Genomic DNA, 24,783 nt, shown 5'->3' on the forward strand with positions numbered 1-24,783 from the left:
TCGGTACGAGCCACACTCCAGAGGGTCACCTTTCCCCTTGTATAGAGGGACGAGGGTACTCAGTTCCCAATCCACTGGAATGCGGCCTTCTTTCACCACCAGATTACAGATCTCTGTCATTCTCTTCACACCCCAACTTCCTGCTGCCTTCAACATATCTCCCACAACTCCCGTCGGCCCTCCCGCTTTTCCACTCTTCATTGCTTTTATCGCTTCCTCAACTTCCTTCTCAGTTATCTTCTCTGCCGGTCCTAAAACTGGGTTACTGTCTATGTTGCCATCCCATTCATTCTCTGTATTCAACAGCATTTCCGTATATCTTTTCCATCTTCCTTTAATTCCATCTGGGTCGACAACGATTTGTCCCACTTCATCCTTCAAGCAACTCACCCCCATTACATCACACCTCTCTTTCGCTATGTGCTTTGCAATCCTGAATACTGTTTTCTGACCCTCTTCCGAATCAAAGCGTTCTCCGAACATTTTCCTACATGCCTCCTGCGCCTTTGCTACCTCTTTCTTTGCAGCCTTCCTGGCTGCCTTATAACTTTCATGCTCTGCTGTTTCTGCTCCCGTACCCTTTGCCTTCTGCCACTCCTTGAACTTCTTCCTCTTCTCGTCAATCCTCTTTCCAACTTCAACATCCCACCACCATGTTTCCGAGTGCCTCAGTGGTCCTTTTGTCCATCCACATACCTCACCAACGGCTCCCAACAGACTCGCTTTCATTGACATCCAACCACTTTCAAGCTCAACCACATCATCCTCTGCCCTACTCAGCCTCTCTTTTAATGCCTCCCTTACTGTCACCTCTTTCAACCTCAACACCTTCATTCTCGGTTGGTACTTCACCCGCCGAGCTCTCCTCGCACCTTTCACCCTTATGTCGCAGACAACCAAGTGGTGCTGTGAAACAGCCTCCTCCCCCGGGATCAGCTTTGTGTCCCGGAGGTGCCCCCTATCTCGCCTACGCACCATCAGGTAGTCAACGGTTGTCGTCGACCCACCTGACGTGTATGTAACAAGCTTATTATCCTCTTTCTGGAACTGAGTGTTACAAATCAACAAATCAGCTCCATCAGCAAACTCCAAAATCCTTTCACCTTCTCCATTTCTCACACCATATCCGTAACCCCCATGAACTCCCTCAAAACCATCCATACTCCTTCCCACATGTCCATTCAGGTCTCCTCCCACCACAACAACTTCCTCATCTTTCACGTTTTCCATCAGCTTCTCTATCGCACACCAGAACTTGTCCTTCTCTTCATCGCTTCGACCAACCTGCGGAGCATATCCCGAGATGACGTTCACCAAGAGCTTTCCAATCATCATTTTCACCATCATCAACCCATCACTCACTCTAGTCACACTCACCACACTGTCTACAAACTCCTCAGAAAACAGGACACCAACACCATTCACGCCCTCCGGGCACCCTTGCCACACAAACTTGTATTTCTGTCCCTGCCTACCCTTCACCATTCTCACACCACTTCCCTTCCATCTCATCTCTTGCACACAACATATGTCCACTCTTCTTCTGACCAATACTTCCACCACTTCTCCTGATCTCCCTGTCATTGTCCCTACATTCCATGTCCCAAACCTCAGAAACCGATCTCCACTTCGGGCTGCACCCTGCCCATATGTACTTGTAATTGTCATGGTTCTCTTTTTGAGGCAATGTTTTTATGGCCGGATGCCCTTCCTGACGCCAACCCTCTTAGTCGTCTCTTACGACACGCAGGGATACGGTGTAAATACGGTGCTTGGCCGGTGCGGATACGGTGCGGATACGGATACGGTATGGATACGGTGCTTGGCCCAATAGAGCACAACATTAATTAAATTCCCCCACCGCCACAATGACTTCCGAAAGAACAGACCGGAAGTGACCGCACACTACGGTGCCATGGCAGGCAGACATCAAACAGGCAGGCCGAGAGCCACACCCAGGAGAACTCGTGATTGACGGGGTGAGGGGCGAGCAAAGAGCAGGCCACCGATTGGCAGCGTAGGGAAGGACGTGTGATTGGTCGGGGAAGGGACAGAAAGCATCCCCGTGATTGGGGGTAAGGAAGGTGAAGGAGGTGCCACACTGATTGGCCACCGACCGATGACACCACGGCCAATCAGTGTGGAGGGCACGAAACAGCACCAACAAACAACGCGCTCATTGGAGGAAAAAGACCAGGACGTGAGGAAGGCGCGAAAGGCCACAAGAAAACGACTCTGGTTGGCAGAGATAGAGAGCTGACGTCAGATAACCTCTGATAAAAGTAAGCGGAGACGGACATTTTCTCTCTCCCTTTTCGCCCTTCGCCTCTGCCTCTTCACCTTTGCCTGCCTCTTCCTGCCTTCCCGCATTGGAGACCATTCCTTTCTTCTCCTGTTGCCCTTTGCGCGTTCCTGTGCCGGCGGGCCTCTCATGTTGGTTCCGGACGAGGGGGCCACTCCGGTGGATGAGTCCGGGCATGGCCCAGGCACGGCCGGAGGAGCGAGCTGCACGCGACCCATTCGAGTCGCATGGAGGGCCGGTGGAACGCCAGCAGACGGACCGAGTGGTTCGCGCCAACACCAGAGCCGTGTCTGACAGAGCCTGACCGACCTGACTACAGACAGAGCTAAGCCAACAACAAACGCACCACACAACGTTATATTTTATTCTCCTTTCCATTTGTCGTGTCATCGAAGTCAGTGTGGGAGCGCTCCATTAGAGGGGTTTAGTTATTACCGTGGCGTTCTTTGTTCTCGGAGCCCGGCAATAAAGCCGCATTTACTTTTTGTACATCAACTCCGTTTTTGGTTTGATTTATTGATTTTCAGGTTGGAGATGTTTGCAAGCGTGAAGGTAAACCAGCATTCTCCCCCAAACCCCCCCTGCTCGCGTAGGATCCGCCATTGAATTGCATAAAGCCTCATTAAGCTTGATTGCCATCCGTGGACGCTCTGTCTTAATAGAGTCGTCCACAGAACAACTGGTGTCAGGAGCAAGATTCGGATCCGACGGACAATTTTTTTGTCCGCGGCTGCAATCGACACAGTCGGGCGTACATTGCGCTCAGCATTCGAGCGAAAAATTTTCATAGTCGGAGGCGCTATAAATTTAAATTTTTCTGAAGTAAAATACACGAGCGCGAAACGCTTTAGCCAACGGCGTAATGGCGGACGCTGACTTGTGCGCGCGGGAGGGAGATGCTGAGGTTGGAAGTGAACCAAATATAGTTGGGGGAATTGAGAATAGGGATGGAACCTCCCTCGCTACCGAGACGACCCCGATAGATAACCAGGCCTTAATGGAATTTATGAAGGGATTGAACGATAAAATGCATGCCCAAAGGAATGATATGAAAGTAATGAATAACAAAATGGATGCTCAGAGTGAGCAGATGGGGGGATTGAATGAAAAAATGGATTCCCAAAGGAATGAATTGAGGATGAAATGAGGGGAATGAAAAGGGAATTGAGGAGAATAATATGGGGAGGTAGTAAACGAGTGGGGGCCTGTAGAGAACAGAATGGTGCCAATGGGGCCCAGAAGCAGGGAATTGTAATAGCAGAATCTGAATTAAAAAGGGAGGAGACTGCATGTGTGGAAGTCAATGGGGAAGTTGGGAAAGGAAATTTGGAATGTTGGGAAGTAACTGGGGAATGTTTGCAGGGCCGGGTGGATGCCGTAATACCCCAACAGGCGGATGGATTTGAATCCTTACTGCACAAGTGCAGTTGTGCAGAGCAAGAGGGGGTAGAGGTATTGGGGGCCTGGGTAATGGAGCCGGACTGGGTATTTATTGGGGGAGGGGGACTGTGGGGGCCAGTACTGATTGGGAATGCGAGTGATGATGATGGACATGATTCGATTCAGCGGCTGGAGACCTGGGGCAATAGCATCGAGGTAGAGTTTGACCAGGCCCAAGGGAGCTTAGGGGTTGAGGTGAGTCGGTCCGAGGAGGTGATCGAGGTGACCCTCACCATGCATAACAATTGGGTACCAGAGGCTCCGAAACTGGATACCAGCAGGGGGAGTGCCTTGGCTCCGAGCTAGATTCGGACAAAGAGGAATCGGGAGATAGAGCCTCGGAGGATCTGGTCCCCATAGGGAATTTAGAACAGCTGCAGGGAGGGGCAGAATAACCCGAGGGAGGGGTTGTTACCTGCAGCTGCGGGTTGGCACAGGAGATCAAAATTGTTAAAAGGAAATTTAAAATTAAATGGAAATTGGATTTGGAGCAGCCTTGGTGGGAGTTGGTCCCCAGGCTGCAAGATTCAGACCAGGAGAGGTCATTGGTGATGGCCTCGAGGAAAATGTGCCCCTTTCGAAATTTGGGTTTGCCAGCCGGCTGGCGAGATTTGGACGTGGGGTCCGACCATGGGTATCATGGTACGACCTGGGCACCACGGGGGGTCTGGTGGAGTGTGGCGTCCCTTGTCCATCGGGGCTCCGCCCAAGCATGTGTCTCGGGCCGGCAGGGTCAGCGGACCCTAGTGGGGATTAAGACCTCCGGGGGTCCGAGGTAGTTTCTCACAGGTACATGGGATGGTGTATTATGAGGACCACGAGGCGAGGTGTTGTAGGTCACGCTTTGGTGGCAGCACCATGGACGGCCAACATGGGCCTGATGTGGTGACCGCCCAGGAATGCGGCCTGACAGCCTCTCCCTGAAACTCTGGGACAGCCAGCATGTGATGACCTGCCATGCTGTGCTGGTCGATCCGCATGGACGGGAATGAGTATAAACCACCGGACAACCATTGGGGCATCTGTAGAACATGATGGTGTGAAAGTGATTTTACACAGATGTCCTATTGTGATTTGTGGACTCTCAGCTTGGGAAGAGAGCTATGGGATTGTTGAATGGGAATTTGTAACGAGCCGAGCACATGGGCCATGCTCGGCTGGCATGTGTATGAAAAAGCACCCTTCTTTGGTGAAACTAGTAAATTGTGAAAAATGTTTGGCATGGGTAATCTGAGGGTTAGATTAAATATAAGGGTTCATTTTGTGAGGCCATGGTGGACACTGACAGCAGTGGCACCATTATTGATCCAGGTGTGTTAGACCAGAGCGTTGGAGGCTGGGATAAAAATTGATAGATTAGAAGGACACAGCTTTCAACTGGCTATGGGGGCAACTGCGCCGATATTTGGGACGCGGGATTGTGGTGATGTAGTTGGGTAGTCTGGAGGTCAACGTGGTGCTGTGGGTGTCCGAGGTTTGTGGACCATGTCCTCTGGGTGAGTCTCCTGGTGGAGCATGGCTGTCGACTGGACCTTGGCATGGTCAAGTGTGGGAGGGCAATAGGGGGCTGCAGTTGTGTGGACTGGGGGGTGTGAGCGGTGCAGGGGACGTGATTTGGATGCCACACACTGCGACCGTTCCCCCCAGGGTCGAGGCCCCTCAGGGTCGAGGTTTTTTGGAATGGTAGTGTTGGCAGCAGATGCTCACCACATTGGCCAGCTGGGGCAAGTGCAGCAGTGTTCCTCGCAGGGGGCCCGAAGGATGGATGGTAGATCACACCCTTATGGACACTTATCGGCCATGTTGGCGTTTTCGCTGCTCGACTTGTCCCGATGGCCCTTGCAAGGTAGAGGTGCGGAGCTGTCGTAGCCAAATGTAGTAGTTTAGTACAGATCACCGTTGGAGGCGGATCCACATACTTGCCAGTACAGGGGGATAAAAGAGAAATTTGGAAGAATTGGGTTGGCCCTATGGGAAATTTTTTGGGATTCAGTAGGGTGGATGACACTTTTGGGCCTGACCAACCTGAAACTACCTGCACTTGAGGTAAGTGCGTGGATGTGTACTGTCCCAGGGTGCAGTACTTGCTTGAGAAATTGGGACACGTAATTTGGAGTAGGGCGTTGGTGAAAGTGATGGCATGGCCGGTGAGGGGATGGGATGTGTGCCACACAGTCTTGTGGGTGGCGTTTATGTGTAGAGGTTGTGTGTTTTCCTGTGGTCGTGAGGTTGGAAATGTGTTTGGGAAAGTGGTGTTAAAATATGAAATGGGGATTTCACATGAAAGCAGGCCATGGAAACATCTGTTTGGTGACATATTCTATGAAAATGTGGTGGAGAATTGAATGGCAGCGGGGGAGGAAATGTTTTTGTGGATTTTGTGGGTGGGGAAGGTGTGTATGTCCGTAGGTACGGATCAAGCTCTGGAGGAGTGATGACCGCAGCCCCACTCTGCGGTAATTACCCCTGGCAGCCAGTGGTGTCTGGAAATGGGAGCCCGTCGGTGGTGGGGGTCTGTTTGGGCGCCCTGGGGTGAGAGACTCCCGGCGACCTCTGAGGCTGTATGGAAGCCTGAGGAGACGGAGCCTGGTGTGTGGAGACATCCCCCCCACCCGGCGGGACGACAGTGAAAGGAGCTGTTTGGCTGTTACAGGGCCAAGAAGTAAAGGAGGGGGGGGGGGGCAAAGAAGTCGTAAATAGGGCGACTTGTTTTTGGGACTGCAGGCACCACAGCCTGAAGTGCCCCCACCATCTTGCTTGTACGGTACCTCCCTGCTGCCTAGTAGTAACGCACACACATGTGTAATAACATCGATGCCATGGTCCTGCAGGGGGGTGAAATACGTGCTTGAATGATTTTTGTCGATGATTTTTGGAATGTGTACGAGTGGTTAGGGGTTTTTGTTGAATGAATGTGGGCGAAATCCACCGAGCCATGTCATTCACCTGTAACACCAGGACAGGGCCTGCGGGAATTTGGGGTGCATTGGGATGGCCCCACAGCTAACATTGAGTCTTGTGGCATCCATCGGGGGACGTGGTCTGTAGACTGGGGTTGTACAAATGTTTTTTTTTTGAAAATTTTGCAAGTTTGGATAAGTTTTGTGGTTAAGTTATGTTTGCGTGTTGTTTGTTTCCTTCCTCCGCAGGAACGACCAATCATAATTGTGTAAATATTTGAAATGCGATTGTTGCTTAATGGGGTAGCACATTAAGGAGAATAGGTAGGTAGCTCCGGCTCACTTCACACAGCCCTCCTGATTTATTTCATAGGCGAAGTAAGTGTTAGACAGTAAGTGTTAAGACGAGGAGGGTAGCGCCTGCGGTGAACCTTGCAGGAGCTACGGTTCCAGGGGGGGAGCGGGGGAGGGAGGGCCTGTGTTATTAATTTTGGGGTAGTAATATGTAGATTTAGATAGCTCTTTATAGGTAGTATGCTCCGACAGTCGTGAAGAAGAACCACCCCATGTAATAAGTAGAGGACCTGTTCAGCCCGAATGTCGGATTAAGTTGTATATTTGTCCCCATAATGAGGGGCGGGGCATGTTAACTAGATTAGGGCATAAGGGTAAATTATCCCTTGTGTAAGTCTTACCCTATGTGATTTATCCTTTGTCTCGTTTGGCACCACACCATAGACACTAGGAATCCATCACCACAAGTGCACTAATTAATTATTACCAACAATAAAACCCAACCGGAAGCCAGGCATCAAGCACCAGGGCTAACAATCCCGCCTGGCAAGCACACATAGACAAGCAGGCCGAAGACTCGTGATTGGCCTGGGCGGAGTAAGAAGCGACTCGCCATTGGGCGGGAGTTGACCAATGGGAAGGACGGAGTAAGGAAGAACTCGTGATTGGCCAGGGGTGGGGCAAGAAGCTTCCCACGGATTGGTGGAATGAAGGCCGAGAAGGAAGCAGAGGACCGATTGGAGAAGACCACGGAGGACGTCAGAGGTGAGCAAGAAGCGGCATGCTGATTGGAGAAGCGCCGGTGACGTCACGAGACGGCCGATAAAAGCACTCGAGAACCAACATTCTCTCTCTTCTTCTTGCCCTCCGCCCTTGCTCGCTTGCGATCATCTATTGCCTTCGCGATCGCCTTCCTCTATCTTGTCCCTTTGTCCTTCTCCCTCGCGCTCTCATGCTTGGACCGACCTTGTCGAGGATGCCATCGGGAAACCAGGAGAGGCAACGGGAACTGCGGTTCTCTGAGCAGACGACGCGTGGACGCGCAGCTTCCCGCTGCGGCGTACGGAGGCCGAGCAGCGCAGGAACGGCGGTTCCCGCCCACGACCGGGCGGTTCCCGCCAACGCACCGGACAAGTTTGACGAACCCTGACGAGACCCCGAGCTGGTTGAGCTAAGTGCACACACACACACAGTTATTATTATTTATCTTCCCTTCGCCTGTGTTATAAGTCTGGTGTGGGAGCGCTCCATATAAGAACAGTATTTATTATCGTCGCGCTTTTCTTGTCCCGGCATCTGTTGTAATAAATCGTTTCATTATTTTCTCAGTACATTTCTAAATCCGTGTTTGTATGAGTTATTTTCTTTGCAGGCTTTGGAACTGCCGGCGAACGCGACAGGTAAGCTTCAGCCTCCTCTTCTTCTTTCTTCCTCCCACAGATATATATAGTGAAATCCGCTATTTGAACTGAACGCCTTTGGAGTTAAAGCTGGCTTTGGCTATCCGTGATTTCCCCGGTATTAACCAAGGGGAGTCATATGAAGGAGATAGATAGATAGATAGATATATATTATATATTATATATATATATATATATATATATATATATATATATATATATATATATATATATATATCTTCTATATAAATAAAGGAGGAGTGTCTGTGTGTCTGTCTGGATGTCCGCTTATAACTCAAGAACTACACATCGGAGAAAGGTTTTCGACACAGATTCGGAATCAGCATAAAATTCCGGTGGTTATAGGCTACTTTTTATTTTAATATCAATGGTTTAAAAAACCGGGCCAGCTGCAATTCCATGGTGTAGTTTGTGGCGGCGCTATTGCCCCTTTCCGATCCCATGACGCATTGCGGTTCCGATTCGCGATAAGGTCTATGCGCTATCACCGACACTTTTCCACCTTTTCCATACCTTTTAATCAGATTTACCTTATCGTCCATCGTAACCACATTACGCTTGGAAACACGAGCATTATCCTTCTTCGGACCCATGGCTAACACAGACACAGTAAAGGAATACTGTACGTCGCCTCTGTTTTGAATGAGAATCGGCGGTTGTGCGTACGTACAGTATACTGTACTTACATATTTAAATTTTTTAATGTGCTTTTTATTGTATTTTAAATTGTTTTTTAGCTTCTTTTATTGTTAATTTATGTACTATTTTATTTATTTTAAATATATTTTTAAGGAAAACAAATGTTTTCACGTCCATAGGAGTGACGTAATGTCGCACGTAATGACGTTCGCTGCCCGGTCATGAAAGAAATTATGATTCTCTTGACAAAGTGACATGAAGATCAGGCAGTAAACCTCCCAACTGAGTTTCTCAACAGTCGTCAGCCTCAAGGACTCCCAACACACAGGTTGATTCTCAAGGTGGGAGCACCAATCATGCTTCTAAGGAATCTTGATCCACCAAAGCTGTGTAATGGAACACGATTGACAATCCAGCAAATGATGCTGCATGTCCTAGACCTAGAGGCAACCATCCTCTCAGGACAATACAGAGGAGAGAAAGTATTCATTCCAAGGATACCACTTATTCCACCTGACCTTCCATTCTCCTTCAAGAGGATTCAGTTCCCCATCAGGCTATGTTTTGCTATGTCCATCAACAGGGCGCAGGGGCAATCAATGAAGGTTGTAGGCCTGAACTTCACAGAACAAGTGTTTGCCCATGGCCAGCTGTACGTGGGCTGCTCGAGGGTTGGAAAACCAAGCAATCTTTATGTCTTGGCACCAAGTAAGAAAACCAGAAATGTTGTATACCCAGAGGTTTTGAGAAATTGAAAATTGAAAATTGAAAAAACGTCATGTAGGAAATGTACTGTGATATTGCTCTAAAATATACATGTTCTTTTCATCATATATTTGTATTATTCTTATTCAACCCGGGCGAAGCCGGGTACCTCAGCTAGTGTGTGTATATATATACATATATATATATATACCAGCAGAAGTACCGATATATATATACCAGCAGAAGTACCCGGCATTGCCGGGCGGGGGGGGGTGGGGGGGGGAGAGGGAGGGAAGAAGGGGAAAGGGGGAGGGGGAAAAGGGAGGGGGAGGGGGAGAAGGGGAGGGGGTAGGGTGGAGGGGGAAGGGATGGGGGAGGGGAAGGAGGGAATGGGGAGGGGGGAGGGGGGAGGGGAGGATGGAGGGGGGGAGGGGGAAGGGGGAGGGAAGGGGAGGGCCAGTCAACAATGACGTTGCAGTTCTCATGGTAGGAGAGCAGCACAACAATCGCGACATCGTCCTGCATCTTCGCAACAACAGCACGAAGCGGATTTGGAGACTCACCGCTACTGTGACGCCCTCCAGTACCGGCGTTGCCGGGCGGGGGAAGGGAAACCCGTACATTCGCCCTCTCGACTCAAGCTCATTTGGACAAAAGCCTCGCACAAATTACACCGTGAAGGCCCAATGGCCATGCCTATGCCACAAATTAAGTACGTGAGCGAGTCGGGCGCACTGAATTGAAAATATATAGAACGCTCATACTCCGTGAAAAGTGAAGCCGCCGTGTCGCCATCTTGGTTAGCACGACTCGACCAACTCGCTTCGCGGATCTCGTTTGTTTTGAATGTGTCCCAGATTTTAAAAGCCAGACAACTGTTAAAATGCCATTTTGTGCGGCAATAAACTGCTCCAATCGGTTACGGAAGGGTTGTGGAAAGACGTTTCACAGCTGTTTCAAAGACATTTAATTCATATCGCACAAAATCGACAAAAATCGACACAAAACACGATCGCATAAAAGGTGAAAAAACACAATCGCTTTTCGCTCTGAATTACGTGCAAACATGTGATGGAAATCACCATCGCCCAGCATCGAGTGCCAACCAAGATGGCGCCCGGTAGCTGCATCTCCACCTTTGTGGTGTGAATGGCAATGGTCATTCTATATATTTTCAGTTCAGTGGTCTGGCGGCGGGGATGGAACATCACGTGATCGCTCTGAGCAAATCAGCGAGCTGCTCTGGCACCGGCTGAGATTCCGTGTATAATGTTCATTGCTGAAATGCGCTGAGGTAAATATGAATAAAAAAATATGGATCTCGTCAAATATTTTGAGGTAGGCCATGTTCGTCCCAGGCTCAATGGCCATGTCTATGCCAAATATCAAGCACGTGAGCCTCTCCGTTTAGGAGTCTATCGGTAACATTACACACACACAAACTGTGTTTTATATATACTAGGGCATGCCCGTACTATATCTATATCTAAAATTATATCCCCCCCTCTATTTACATGAAATGGTTTGGTCCATGAAATGTTTTGGTCCATTCGCAACGCCAAAGCGAACGGCGAACGCTTTACATGAAATGGTTTGGTGCATGAAATGTTTTGGTCCATTCGCAACGCCAAAGCGAACGGCGAACGGCTTGCGAGTACAGTGACAATCCCCCCGGGGTTTTAATTAGTTTTAAAACGGAGCTTGGCAACCGCTGGCGTTCTTTAGCCGGCAGCTTCGCCCGCCCGAACGCCGTTACAGTACCTTCGACCGCGAGTTGCTCGGACTTCACTTGGCGGTCAGGCACTTCCGCCATCTGCTCGTGCGAGTACAGTGACAATCCCCCCCCCCCCCCCCCTCTATTTACATGAAATGGTTTTTATTAGTTTTAAAACATAGTTTAACGCCAACATAGCGCCAACATAGTTTGCAAACGTGAAATAAATGAATACGCTCTCAAATGTGCCATCCGAGGCAGAGTGTGTCCGCCACGTTCGGCACACGCGATAGCTCGCTGCTCTCTGATTGGTTGAATCGTTTTTTGGACATAGCTCGGTAAGTAATTGTCCGATTAATATGAAACCTTGAAAAGGCACATCCTCGGGTCCCCAGCAATATACCTGGCAAGTTTAAAGTATATCGGACCCGTGGTTGTCGAGAAACAGCGGTCACAGACAAACAAACGTACAAACGTACAAACGTACAAACAAACACACAGAGATTACTGGAATTATAGATAGATATATATATATATATATATATATATATATATACACACACACACACACACAGACTTGGCATTTAATATGGATTTTTTTTTTTTTTTTCTTGACTTGGGTTTACTTTCTTAACTCAGTATATCAATCTGGTGAGTTTCTTTTACACTTTGCTGATTTATTTGTTAAAAGAACCATGTCACTGATTGTCTGTCGCAGCAAGAAGTCAACAACAGGATTATATCACAGGTGGCGTGGCAAAATGTACGGACAAGTGCATTTGATGATTGGCTTCACAGTCGGGTATACAAGGGTTGTTGCGTTCTGTATTAGTGGAAAAGAACTGCTGCAGCTGCACGTCTCCAAAAGTTATTGCCGCTTCCTCTGGAGATGGTCCGTCAACTCGACAATGCTGTTTGTCATGGAGTGGTGGCTTTACGAAATTACGGCATGAAACAGCGTGCTATTGCTCGGCAGTATGGCATCACTCACGGTCAGGTGTCAAAGATCCTGAAACGAAATGCTCAGAGGGGTGTCCCTACTCCAATACCGAGGCCAGGACGTCCCCGCAGAACCACAAGGAGGGATGATCGCCAGCTGCACCGGTTAGTCTGCAATGGCCGTACCAAGTCAGCTAATCGGCTTAGGGCTGAGTGGCAGCAACTGACAAATGTGCCTGTATCCAGAAGACTAGTCAACCAACGACTGGTTCAAGCACTATACAAAGATTGTATAGTGCCAAGAGTCCAAGCTGCAGGTGGTGGGGTGACCATTTGGGCTGCTTTTCATGCAGGGGGCAAAACTGACCTGGTTGTTCTGAATGGAAACCTGAACCAGTTCAAGTACATGGCCATTCTGGAAGAAACATTGCTTCCATTTGCTCATGCAACCTTTCGAGGAAACTTTGTCTTCCAAGATGACAATGCAAGGCCTCATCGTGCTCGCATGATCCAACACTTTCTTGCTGACCGTGGTGAAGAGCATCTGGAGTGGCCTGCCATGTCCCCGGAAAAGAATCCGATAGAGAACTTGTGGGCAGTCAACTCGACCACTTGGACCAGCAGCCGACCTCTGTGCGGGAATTGCAGCAGGCTATTGTCACTGCATGGCAAGCGATTCCTGTCCAGACCTTGGCAAATCTCGTGAACAGCATGCCTCAACGTGTACGTGCTCTCCTGAATGCTCGTGGGGGTTACACGAAGTACTGAACTGTAATTTTACTGTCCGTAATCCCAGTCGTAATTTAACTTTTGTTTTTGTTAAAAAAATTTTTGGCTAATGTGCAAAATAAAGAGATACTTCTGGAAAACGTACAGAAGTTTAACACAGTACTGTCCATGAATTGAGTTCGATATCAGTTTACATCACTTTCAAGGATCAATTTATTTGTTTTGAAATGTCAAATGTGGTTTTTGTTTCTTTTAAAGGTCACATTAACAAAATCTAGAATAATTTCAACATAATTCCAATGAACTTTTGGTTCTAAGACATCTTGAAAAGTAAGTTCACCCCCACCAAAAAAATATTCCATATTAAATGCCAAGTCTGTATATGTATTGTTACGGATCCCGGATTTAGAGGAGTTACTATTCATGTCATTGCTTATTAATGTTTATTGGCGCTGAGGAAGCGCCTTTAGCGATTGACTTCCAGCCAGTGTAACGCTAATTCCTGTCACAGGAATTCTGAGATCATATAAGTGGGCGTGGCAGTTCCTGATTGGTTCGTGTTGGGGAACGCCTTCTCGCTGCCGACGTGACGTAAATTCGCGCACGCGCACTAGTGATTGGCGCTGAGGAAGCGCCTCTAGCGAATGACTTCCAGCCAGTGCAACGCTAATTCCTGTCACAGGAATTCTGAGATCATATAAGTGGGCGTGGCAGTTCCTGATTGGTTCGTGTTGGGGAACGCCTTCTCGCTGCCGACGTGACGTAAATTCGCGCACGCGCACTGGTGAAGCTTACTCGATCTTACTCGATCCCATATTACATGTACTTTCATTGCATACAAATTATACTTCCTCCTAGAAATTCCATGCCCGAACCTCAGCGCAATCCAAGAGGATTCACTTGTTCTATTAAAGGTTGTTGTGGTTAAAGGGTTAGAGAGGCTCCGGATAACAGGAGACCGGAAACGGGATAGTGAACCGGAAGAAGAAAAAGACACGAGGTCCGGGAGAAGCGGCGATCTTCTTCTTCCTCGCCCAGCTCCGACGCGAGCGGTGTCGATATTGAGCAGCGTGGGGGACGCTGTGTTTGAAAGCCCGTCTGGCGAAAGGAGTTACCTGCGCAGAGTAATTACCGATTACACGTCAAGTTGCCGTGGGTTCGTGCACGGAACCAAGCGTCCGGCACAGTTCGCCTCAACGTCTACAAGGACGCGTACGGGTCGCACCTTGGGCCTCGCGCGCTTTGCAAGCCGTGCTTTGCTTTGCCCGCTTTGCTTTGCAAGGAGGTGTGCGCTGCAGCAGCTGTTCCCGGCACGCGACATGCACGTTTGGAACACGTCAGCCAGGGGTTCGTTCAACCGCCCGTGGGCGGAGAAGTCGACCTTCACCTTGGTCTGGAGGGGCCCAGAGACATTGTGAGGGACAGTGACCATTGAGGGGTCGTGAGTGGGGAAAGGGGGGAAATATATGAGATGGCCATCTTAGTAAGATTGTTGATGGATTGTTGATTGCTGATGATGGATGGAGAATATATTATTAAGTAATCCGGATCCTTGGTGTGGGGTTTCTTATTGACTTGAATTATTGTGTCTTTCATATTGATTGCGCTACGAAAGGGTATAAATCAGATATCTTTCTGGCGGGGTCCTCCCACGGTCCGGGGGTCACCAAGACCAGGTAGTTACCGGGAGGACCACGTAACAGAATTGGGGACTCATCCGGGATTACGATTTGCGGATTCGCAATTGGGTCTACGTCCGGGATCTATAAAATTTTCTAAATTTTAGTCCGGGAAAGAATTCCCAAGAGTGGGAACTTTTCCAACGTTCCCAAAATTGTTTTGCTCTGCCGACAAAACAACAAGAAAAAAAACAAAAAACAATAGCAATAATAGTAATACTGTTGCTTTTCTTTGTTGGAAATTTCTGGGGTGAAGGTTAACAGGTGTTACCAGTAGTCACCATGGCGTTTGTGGCAGAACTTTGCGGTAACCCCTAGTGAGGCACAGTTCCGAGCATTACTAAAATCGGACCTCTTGAAATTGGCCAAACATTTTAACTTGGAGGTCCGAACTAATTTGAGGAAGGCAGAGTTGCAGACCACGGTGATACAGTCTATGGTGGGATTAGGAACATGGGACGAGTTAGCCTGGGAGTGGCTACCCGAAGAACCAGAAGACGTTGAGCTCCGGAAACTGGAGTTGCAATTACGGAGCCAGGAACGGATCAAAGAAGAGGAAAGGAAAGCAGAAGAGAGGAGAGAAGAGAAACAAGCAGAGGAAAGGAGAGTGGAACGAGAACTCCAGGAAAGGTTAAAAGAAGAAGAAAGGAAAGCAGAAAAGGAAAGAGCAGAAGAAGAAAGGAAAGCAGAAAAGGAAAGAGCAGAAGAAGAAAGGAAAGCAGAAAAGGAAAGAGCAGAAGAAGAAAGGAAAGCAGAAAAGGAAAGAGCAGAAGAAGAAAGGAAAGCAGAAGAGAGGAGAGAAGAGAAACAAGCAGAGGAAAGGAGAGTGGAACGAGAACTCCAGGAAAGGTTAGCAGAAGAAGAAAGGAAAGCAGAAAAGGAAAGAGCAGAAGAAGAAAGGAAAGCAAAAGAGAGGAGAGAAGAGAAACAAGCAGAGGAAAGGAGAGTGGAACGAGAACTCCAGGAAAGGTTAGAAGGGAGAAAAGCAGAGGAGAGGAGAGCTGCCAGGGAACTCGAAGCAGAGGAGAGAAAAGCCGAAAGGGAGTTGAAGGAACATGATCTGGCGCTTCAGCAAGAAATTAAATTCAAGGAGCTGGATTTAATGAGAGAACGGGGAGAGGTACCACCCTTGCTGACGGGGTCCACACACCTAGCTCCTCGCCGAGACTTCAGCAGGGGAGTTATGGAACACCCGGTGCGGAGAACGACAATACATGGCGGCGGCGTCAAGAGGATTATGGGGACAACACGGATACCCCAACTGTTCGAAATCAGAGGGCTACGGGCCCAAGACAAACTTATTTCCCGGGGGGCCCAAGGCAGACCACGAGTTTTTCCTCCGGGCTTACTTGCGCCTTTTGCAAAAAACCTGGACACTTGATGTCCAGTTGTTACCTCATGAAAAGGGACAACCCAGAGCGGAGTCCGACTATTACAACTCCGAATGCGATGGCTAGCGTAAGAAATCGCCCACAGAAGAGTTACCAACCATTTATTTATGAGGGGTTTGTCTCACTCGAGGGAGACTTGACTAACCCAAGACCTGTTAGGGTATTGAGGGACACAGGAGCCCATCAATCCTTAATGCTTGAAGGCATTTTGCCATTGTCAAAGAGTACCGAAATTGGTGATAGTGTTCGGTTACAAGGGATCGGTGGCTGTGTTAGTGCCCCACTTCATGTCATCCATTTGGAATCCGATTTGGTGTCAGGACCGGTCACCGTCGGTTTACAAGCCACGCTTCCTGTAGAGGGGGTATCTGTGATTATCGGGAATGATTTGGCCGGGGGGCAAATTTATGGTAACCCGAGGGTGGGTAAAGAGCCCCGCAGGGGAAATAACACCACCCCAGCTCGGGATGGCAACAAAAGTTCCAAGTTATTCGTAGGGGGACTGAACTTCAACACAGAGGAAGAAGTTCTGACCTCTGTCTTCAACAGATATGGGCCGCTGGTGGAAGTGCGGGTGGTAAAAGACAGGGAAACGCAACGGTCAAGAGGGTTCGGCTTTGTCACGTTTGCAAGCACAAGAGACGCCAGGGAGGCAGAGAAGAATTGGAATGGTAAGGATTTGGAGGGTCGGACCATAACAGTAGGGAAGGCATTTCGTAGGCGTCGAGAGGTCTACAGAAGAGGACCACTTGGCGGTAGTTTTGGTGTTGGCAGCAGCCGATATTACTATGGAGGCTCCCAGAGTTACGGCATCTCCCGAAAGAATGATTGGCAGAGGACTGGCCGAGAAGGAGACCGCCAGTCAGGGGACTGCTGGGACAAGGGGTCCCACCCTAACTGTTAGGAGTCCGGAGAAGTTGAAGCACTCTATATACGGCGGAGCCGCCGAGCCTGGGCTCCTACACGGGCTAACCGTGAACGCCACGTTCTTAAAAGGCGTCCCGGTAGGGAACGTTCCTACACGGACTAACCGTGAACTCCACGTTCTTAAAGGCGTCCATGTAATGGACTTTCCTCCCCGGACTAACCGTGAACCCCACATTCCTTAAGGCGTCCATGTAGTGAGTACTCAGCTGGGCCTCCATCCAAGAGCAACTAGAAGTGGTTGACGCTTGGTCTAGAGGGAATTACCTTGGAATCTCTGGGGGGTTTTGGTGAAAGTTTGTTGCTTTATTTTTGAGATGCGATAATTGTGCCTGGGGGGAACTGATGATTTGGGGTATCGGGTTGGTTTATCAAAGTTGGCCGGCACAGAAAGTTTTCGCGGGGTTCAAACTTTCTTTCTTGAAGGGGGGGAGTGTTACGGATCCCGGATTTAGAGTTACTATTCATGTCATTGCTTATTAATGTTTATTCTATGAAAGGTTGTTGTGGTTAAAGGGTTAGAGAGGCTCCGGATAACAGGAGACCGGAAACGGGATAGTGAACCGGAAGAAGAAAAAGACACGAGGTCCGGGAGAAGCGGCGATCTTCTTCTTCCTCGCCCAGCTCCAACGCGAGCGGTGTCGATATTGAGCAGCATGGGGGACGCTGCGTTTGAAAGCCCATCTGGCGAAAGGAGTTACCTGCGCGGGGTAATTACCGATTACACGTCAAGTTGCCGTGGGTTCGTGCACGGAACCAAGCGTCCGGCACAGTTCGCCTCAACGTCTACAAGGACGCGTACGGGTCGCACCTTGGGCCTCGCGCGCTTTGCAAGCCGCGCTTTGCTTTGCCGGCTTTGCTTTGCAAGGAGGTGTGCGCTGCAGTAGCTGTTCCCGGTACGCGACGTGCAAGTTTGGAACACGTCGGCCAGGGGTTCGTTCAACTGCCCGTGGGCGGAGAAGTCGACCTTCACCTTGGTCTGGAGGGGCGCAGAGACATTGTGAGGGACAGTGACCATTGAGGGGTCGTGAGTGGGGAAAGGGGGGAAATATATGAGATGGCCATCTTAGTAAGATTGTTGATGGATTGTTGATTGCTGATGATGGATGGAGAATATATTATTAAGTAATCCGGATCCTTGGTGTGGGGTTTCTTATTGACTTGAATTATTGTGTCTTTCATATTGATTGCGCTACGAAAGCGTATAAATCAGATATCTTTCTGGCGGGGTCCTCCCACGGTCCGGGGGTCACCAAGACCAGGTAGTTACCGGGAGGACCACGTAACAGTATATATATATATATATATATATATATGTGTATGTATGTATGTATATATATATATACATACATACATACATACCCCACCCATTCCCATGATAATATATATATATATATATATATATATACATAGAAATTATCATGGGAATGGATGGGTGGGGTGACCTGAAGAAATGGTGAATAGCCATCTTCAAGCTCTGGAAGAAAGAATGCGATTGAACAGACTGAGGAAGTTTGTTCCACTGATGAGAGAAAGGAGGAGCAAAGTGGAGGTGAGAAGGGAGCCTGGATTTTGGGAGTTGCAGCAGAAGTCCTTTATTGGCAGAATGGAGAAACTGGAGGGGAAGGGGTGAGGAGGTAAGACCCGAAAGTTTGAAGTTTGTCTGAACTTCTTCAAGAGGATTGTTCAGGAAGCAGATGGGAGAGGTCACCAGAGGGTCTTTCCGCAGAGATTTGTCAGGATTAAAAGGCATATTCCAAGTGTTGACCAACTTGTGATTCTATCAAGGTCTGCAGAGAGGGAAGAGGTTGCTGCCCGTCTATCTGAAGAATGAAGGATGGGACAGCAGAGTGTCGTGTTATCAGCATAAAATGAAGGGGGGTTTCCAGAAAGACCTTGATGACAATGAAGAAGACTGGGTCCACACCACTGCCTTGGGTCACCCCAGCCATGAACAAGACAGATGATAGGATCCCGCTGAGAGCCATGCTCTGACTGGGCCATTCCTCCCAAGGTCATCCTTACTTGTTTTGGTGCTAATCCGCCTTTCCTTCTTGGGTGTGTCAAACACCTCCCCCTCCCTATAACCCCTGCTCGTCTGCAAACAGCCTGCTCCCTTTGGCATTTATCTCTTTCATGAGCCTAGCCCTAGATCCTTATACAAAATAAAACAACAACAACTCCTGGATTCTTGTCCATTTTTCGCTTTCCAACAGTCATTACCTGTAGATAGATACATGTGTATGCTACAGGGACAACTTCCTTTTCATCTCCTTATCTATGAGGTACTTCTTCACATCCAATGCAAAAATTAACTTTGGGTTTCCCAATGGTGTTTGAAAGTGCATTGTATTACCAAACCCAACTTCAAATAATAACCACTTCAAAAATCAAATCAAAGATTTATTTACTGACGGAGAGTTGTGCATGATGCAAATTATGTGAATCTATCCTGGGTTTCATGATTATACTTACCATCCCTACTTACCTACCATCTGTAGAACACCAAAGTTAGACGACTCACATCGAAAAAAGGGGACAGTGAGGTATAGATCATTGCAAAAGCTAAAATGAGGTGTTACATGCAAAGATGTGACCAGGACATACCCGCACAGCACCACCCATGAACCGTGCCTCCAGGAGCTCCTGCCTGCGAGGATCCAGGCTGTGGAGCTCCTCCATTCCTCCTGCACGAAATGGACACCTTTAACATCATGCCTGGCACGGAATGCCATTACTCATCATTTTTACAACACCTCATTCAGCAAAGACTTTGAATCACATGATGATTTTAACTAAAATTCCACATTTCGAGTTTAAATTGTAACTTGGCCTGTTCGGCCTTCACATCTGGATACTTGCACATGCTTCTGAGACTCCCGTCGTTTAACATCATTTAGCAAATGGGATTTCAATTTGTATAAGAAACAGTTCAAGGGGATTGGAGGGTGGTGCGGGAGAAGTTGTTTTCCTCATTGCTGCTAGTTGCAAAGTATCCGGTTCTCGGTGTATCATGTGACGAATGATCTCATGGCACCTTAAATGTTTCTTGCCAAAGTACCGTCCAATCCTTTCATTGATTAGGCTTAATGAGATTACCCTTTATTGGATACTCAAGCAACACAATCAGAAAGCAAAGTTTAAAGTTAACACAAGCTATCTATAATAAACGCCAAAAAAGCCCGGTGGCACATTGTACATGGGAATCGGAGACGAATGTAGAGTGAACAAGGTAAGGAAAGCCCAGTACGAGGTGGAAACTTCCACACTTGCCGCGCATGGTTGCACATGATGGCGGCGACAATAGGAGTTGACAAATGATGTCTTCAGAAAGGAAGGGAAATTTACTTACAGAAAAACAAGTCTGCGGGATTATCGGTCAAACAATCAAGGTTGTTCATGTGTACTGCAAAACGAGAAATAAAATAAATAAATAAAGGAAAACGCAATTCGCCATACGACACGACACATGCCAACACTGACAAATGCTGGTAGGTAAGGCCACCGATGAAGGGAAAATAAATAAATAAAATAAGAACCAGTCACAGGCACCAAGTGAGCCCAAAATGCCGAGTTCTATTACATCTGCGTCAAGAAAAAAAAAAGGCTTTGCTGTATCAAATTGAAGAAGCAAACAGGCAAATTAAAGACGGACACCAAAGAGTGGCGAATGCAACTCGGCCAATAAATAATAATACCAATCCAAGCGATGTACATCTCGAAAGATATCAAATCCCCAGGCTGGTTCCAGATATTTCGCAGCATTCAAAACTGCTCCTTCATTGCCCGTTCCGAGAAAATGTTGTTAACCGAAAGGCAGGCAACGAGCCAGCTTGCGCCACGTAGAGAGAGGGTGAAGCCTTAATAAGCAAACAGTGAGTATTGAAGGGGAGTGAGGGGGGAATAAATAAGTAAATAAATAAATAATTTGCCCTGCCGCAGCGTAACTGGACAGCTGGATGCAAGGTGCCCGAGCCAAGAGCGAACATATTCTACCTTGTCATGCTCTGCGGTGGCATTGGAAATTTCCATCACGGCAGGATTCTGCACGGGGGAGAGGAGGGGTTCGAAGAGAGAGAGAGAGAGAGAGAGAGAGAGAGAGAGAGAGAGAGAGAGGGAGAGAGAGAGGGTGTGGGGGGTGCGTGGGAAATATTGCACACTTCTGGTACCTCCAAAGCACCACACTATTTATGACCTGCTCATCGAAAAAAATGCCCACAATGGCTTCCACTCAGCATCAGTGTTAATGTCTAACAATTCGCATACATGCCAACAGGCATTCCCACCGCAGTACAACGCATGATAAGACTATAAGCTGGCTTTTTTTTTTATCCCATGGACTAGTGTCTCGGCAGATCTTCGGTGATTAAAATATATATATAAGAATAAATGCAGTTGCCTTTGTTTCAAACAACAAAACCTGTCCTCATTCATCCTGTTTCGTAACTACGTATCGTTGCCCAACTACGAGAGAAACGTCGCCCAAGGAGAAGAAGAAAAAAAAAAAACATTTATGTTGCAATGCACCAGGCAGGTAGATGGTCGCCAGTATGGAGGGAGGGTGATTGGGAGGTGCGGAGGGGAAAGGGGGGAGGGATTGGGGTTATGTGACAGAGGATGAAAGAACAAGGGCAAATGCAAACACACGAGAATCTCATTTTTAACAAGATTCCCAAATGGCCACGGTGCCCACACTGGCAGACACGTATAACAGGACAAATGAGAATCTCTTTAAATCAGGACAAGATGTCTCGTGCACACACTTAGGTCCTCCGATGCCACCCCGAGTCCCTAATCTTGGAAATGGCTCAGAGTCGGACGAGGGGGCTCAAATTTCAAGCTACTTGTCGTGCTTTGGTATCTGGGTTTACTTTTTTCGGCAGCGGCTTAGAATAACACTCATTCCATGAATAATTCGAGCAAAACGATGTGCACGTTCTATGACCGGTGGAACTATTTTAAAGTAACCAGAAAACAAATAACACCGCAGTTACATCAATTGTGGGCAGTGATTTTTTTCGGAATATCCATCTTGCAAATGCACACAAACTGAGTCTCAAGAATAACAACCCTACCATGTGACGTCATGGCAAGCTACAAATCAAACTTCGTTTTGAGCCAGTGCAGTGGGTGGATGGCATTGGACAACATTCACATTAAAATCCAAATAAATAAATAATACAGAAAGAAAAAGAGAAAGCTTGTCCATAAATTACTCGATTTTTGGGGTTTTTTTGAATTGAAAAGGGGGAGTACACACGACAAATGTGAAGTAAACACTGCAGACACCAAGGGCCTTTGCCCACCTTTCCAAACCGACCTTGTACCAACCGCGAGACATGGGCAATGGGCATCGAAGTTGGACATTACACAACGTCGCAAGCATTCGTGTGCCATTTTAACACTCCAAATCAGTTTCGCAGAATCGTTATTTATTTTCAGAAAGGAGGACACAGCAGGAAGCTCCCCCATTTACAATGGCATTGCGGTGGACTTTGTCCAAAAATGTTGGGTTAGTTCAGTTTTAAGGGCTGTCGTGGCCAGCAACAGAAGTTGGGGGCTTTCTTTTTCCACTTTCCTTCCAAATTGGGCAAAAAAAAATGTGTTTTTTTGTACATTGTACAGCAGTCCACCTGCAGAATCATATCCACCAAATGTCAGTAAAATTAATTAATTGTTAAAAAAAAAAAATTAGAAAAAACAAAAAAACTAAGACTATAGTAAAAAATATTTTCAAATAGAAAAGAAGACAATCACCGATTGGGTAAGAAAGTTCAAAGAAAAGTTTGGAAGTTCAACTGCACAGTTTGCTGAAAGTGCCCAGGTGAGCATGACGTGTATACACCGTGATTCATAGGGAGTTGGAGCAACAAAGAGTACGGGACTGCCACCTCCTCGGTTATGTTAATTATAATCAAGGTGCCAAAAGTACAAGCAAGGCCACAATAACCCCGTAAAGGACCTTAGCACGAAAATTACAGGTGCCCACGATGACGTGCGCGCCGCACAAGCTCACCTAGACACGTTGACAACCAGTGCACACCCACCATGCAATGACCCCGGGGGGCTTTGGGGCCCCGATCAATATGCACGACCCGACTCGGAATCGAATTGAAATTCCGATACAACCACCACCACCACCACCACCACCACCACCACCCCCACCACCACCACCCCGGAACGGAACGTTAGACCAATAGGTAAAGACAAACCGGGATCCGGAGACGCAGTCATCGAAAGCACAACTTTGGTGCTTCCTAAAGTGTTCGGGTCGACGAGGTGGTCGTCAGGTCACCACAGCGATGGACTCCTGGCGGGTATCGGGTCTCCCAGCGTGGACGATGTACCAGTTCAATCATATTAAACGGGCCTTTTAAATATGGCCCCCTACCAAGATAGGCCGCGAAGGATACATGCGATTTACTTCACTCCACTTCAATCAGTATCACATCACTCATTCTCAATCGTTCGTTGATCCTTCGTTCGGAGACTCGTCTCTCCACCCGGACCAGGACTGCAAAGTTCGAGGAAACCCGAGTACGAGGCCCGTTGCTAACAAGGCCTCACAGCAGCCTGTCCCTCCCGCACCGATTCTCAATGTTAATCTTCGATCCCGATTCGTTTCCTCCTCACGAAAAGGTTCCGACGATGAGAGGAAATGGAATCGCGATTTAAAATCCACGAGGATCGTCCCAAACGCACAAACTTGAGGCGAAGTTAGGTGAACATGTCCGACATGCTCCACATGCTCCGGGACTCTCGACGGTCTCTCGAGGAAACGGAGATGGCCGTCCTGCAACTAGCGACCAATTTGCTCCCAACAACAACAACAACAAAAAAAACTCCCTCACAGCAACCACTAAACAGGACCGACTGGAGCCGGGGTCGTCACAGAGCCGACCCCGAACGTCACACACATATAATGGCGATAGGATTATAATAACGATAACAATAATATTGTAATGCAGGCACGATCCGGGGCACGAATCCTCACCGACGCCGAGCCTTTTCTCAACGGCCGAGGAGCATCTGGGATTCATGCGTCGGTACCGGGCTCGCCTGGTCGCTCATGCCGGGGTAGGGCGCACGGTCGCCGGACCGGCGGCTCAGGAAACACCGTAGGCTCCACCGGGAGCCCGCGGGGCCTAGTAGGCCGCGGCGGCCTCCCCCGTAAACTTTACAAGTGGTCGAAAGGCCGCCCCATGGCTGGCGGGGCCTCGCCCTCCGTCAGGCTCCACTTGGCGCTCTCCCTCCTCCCAGCCTCGTCCTCTCCTGCGCTCTTTACCTTTCCTTCTTCCTCTCCCTCAATATGTATTTTTCGCCCGCTCTCCTCTTCTACCTCTCGCCCTCCTCTTCCTCCTCAATCTCCGGAGATGATGTCCCCCCTGTCCCTGTGGCACCCCCACCTAGCGCTCGCTTGCTCTTTCCCCGGACCCTCTATGTGTCTCGGTTCATCGCAGAGATCTCTGGAGGTTCGGGAGTGAGGCGATGCCGAGGTGGACGTTCGAGCGCCTTTGCGATGACGGGAATCGCGGGAGCGACCTGCGGTTCGGATTTAGGGGCAGCCCTGCTCGGGACCCGCCTGGGACCGCCACGAAACGAGGTCTCCAGAGGTCTCGGTTACAAAATCACCGGCGCAAAATGGCGAATCTGCCGTCCGTTTCATGTGCTCTTTAAAGTAACCGGTGTGCGGTGTGCGGTTAAAG

General features: G+C 48.5%; 1 protein-coding gene across 1 annotated transcript in view; it reads right to left on the minus strand.

Annotated features, from left to right (window-relative positions):
* LOC137433891 (serine/threonine-protein kinase tousled-like 2) overlaps window positions 1-24,267 on the minus strand; it is a gene marked incomplete in the record, with an annotated part of 278,139 nt that extends 253,872 nt beyond the window's left edge. Inside the window, 2 exon segments of the mRNA XM_078785945.1 lie at window positions 19,685-19,764; window positions 24,072-24,267. Of these exon segments, the coding sequence (XP_078642071.1) occupies window positions 19,685-19,764; window positions 24,072-24,117 (126 nt within the window).
* Between the last annotated feature and the right edge of the window lie 516 nt (window positions 24,268-24,783).

The sequence above is a fragment of the Myxine glutinosa genome, chromosome 10, assembly GCF_964187855.1.
Source record: "Myxine glutinosa chromosome 10, kmMyxGlut1.1, whole genome shotgun sequence".
NCBI lineage: Eukaryota > Metazoa > Chordata > Myxini > Myxiniformes > Myxinidae > Myxine > Myxine glutinosa.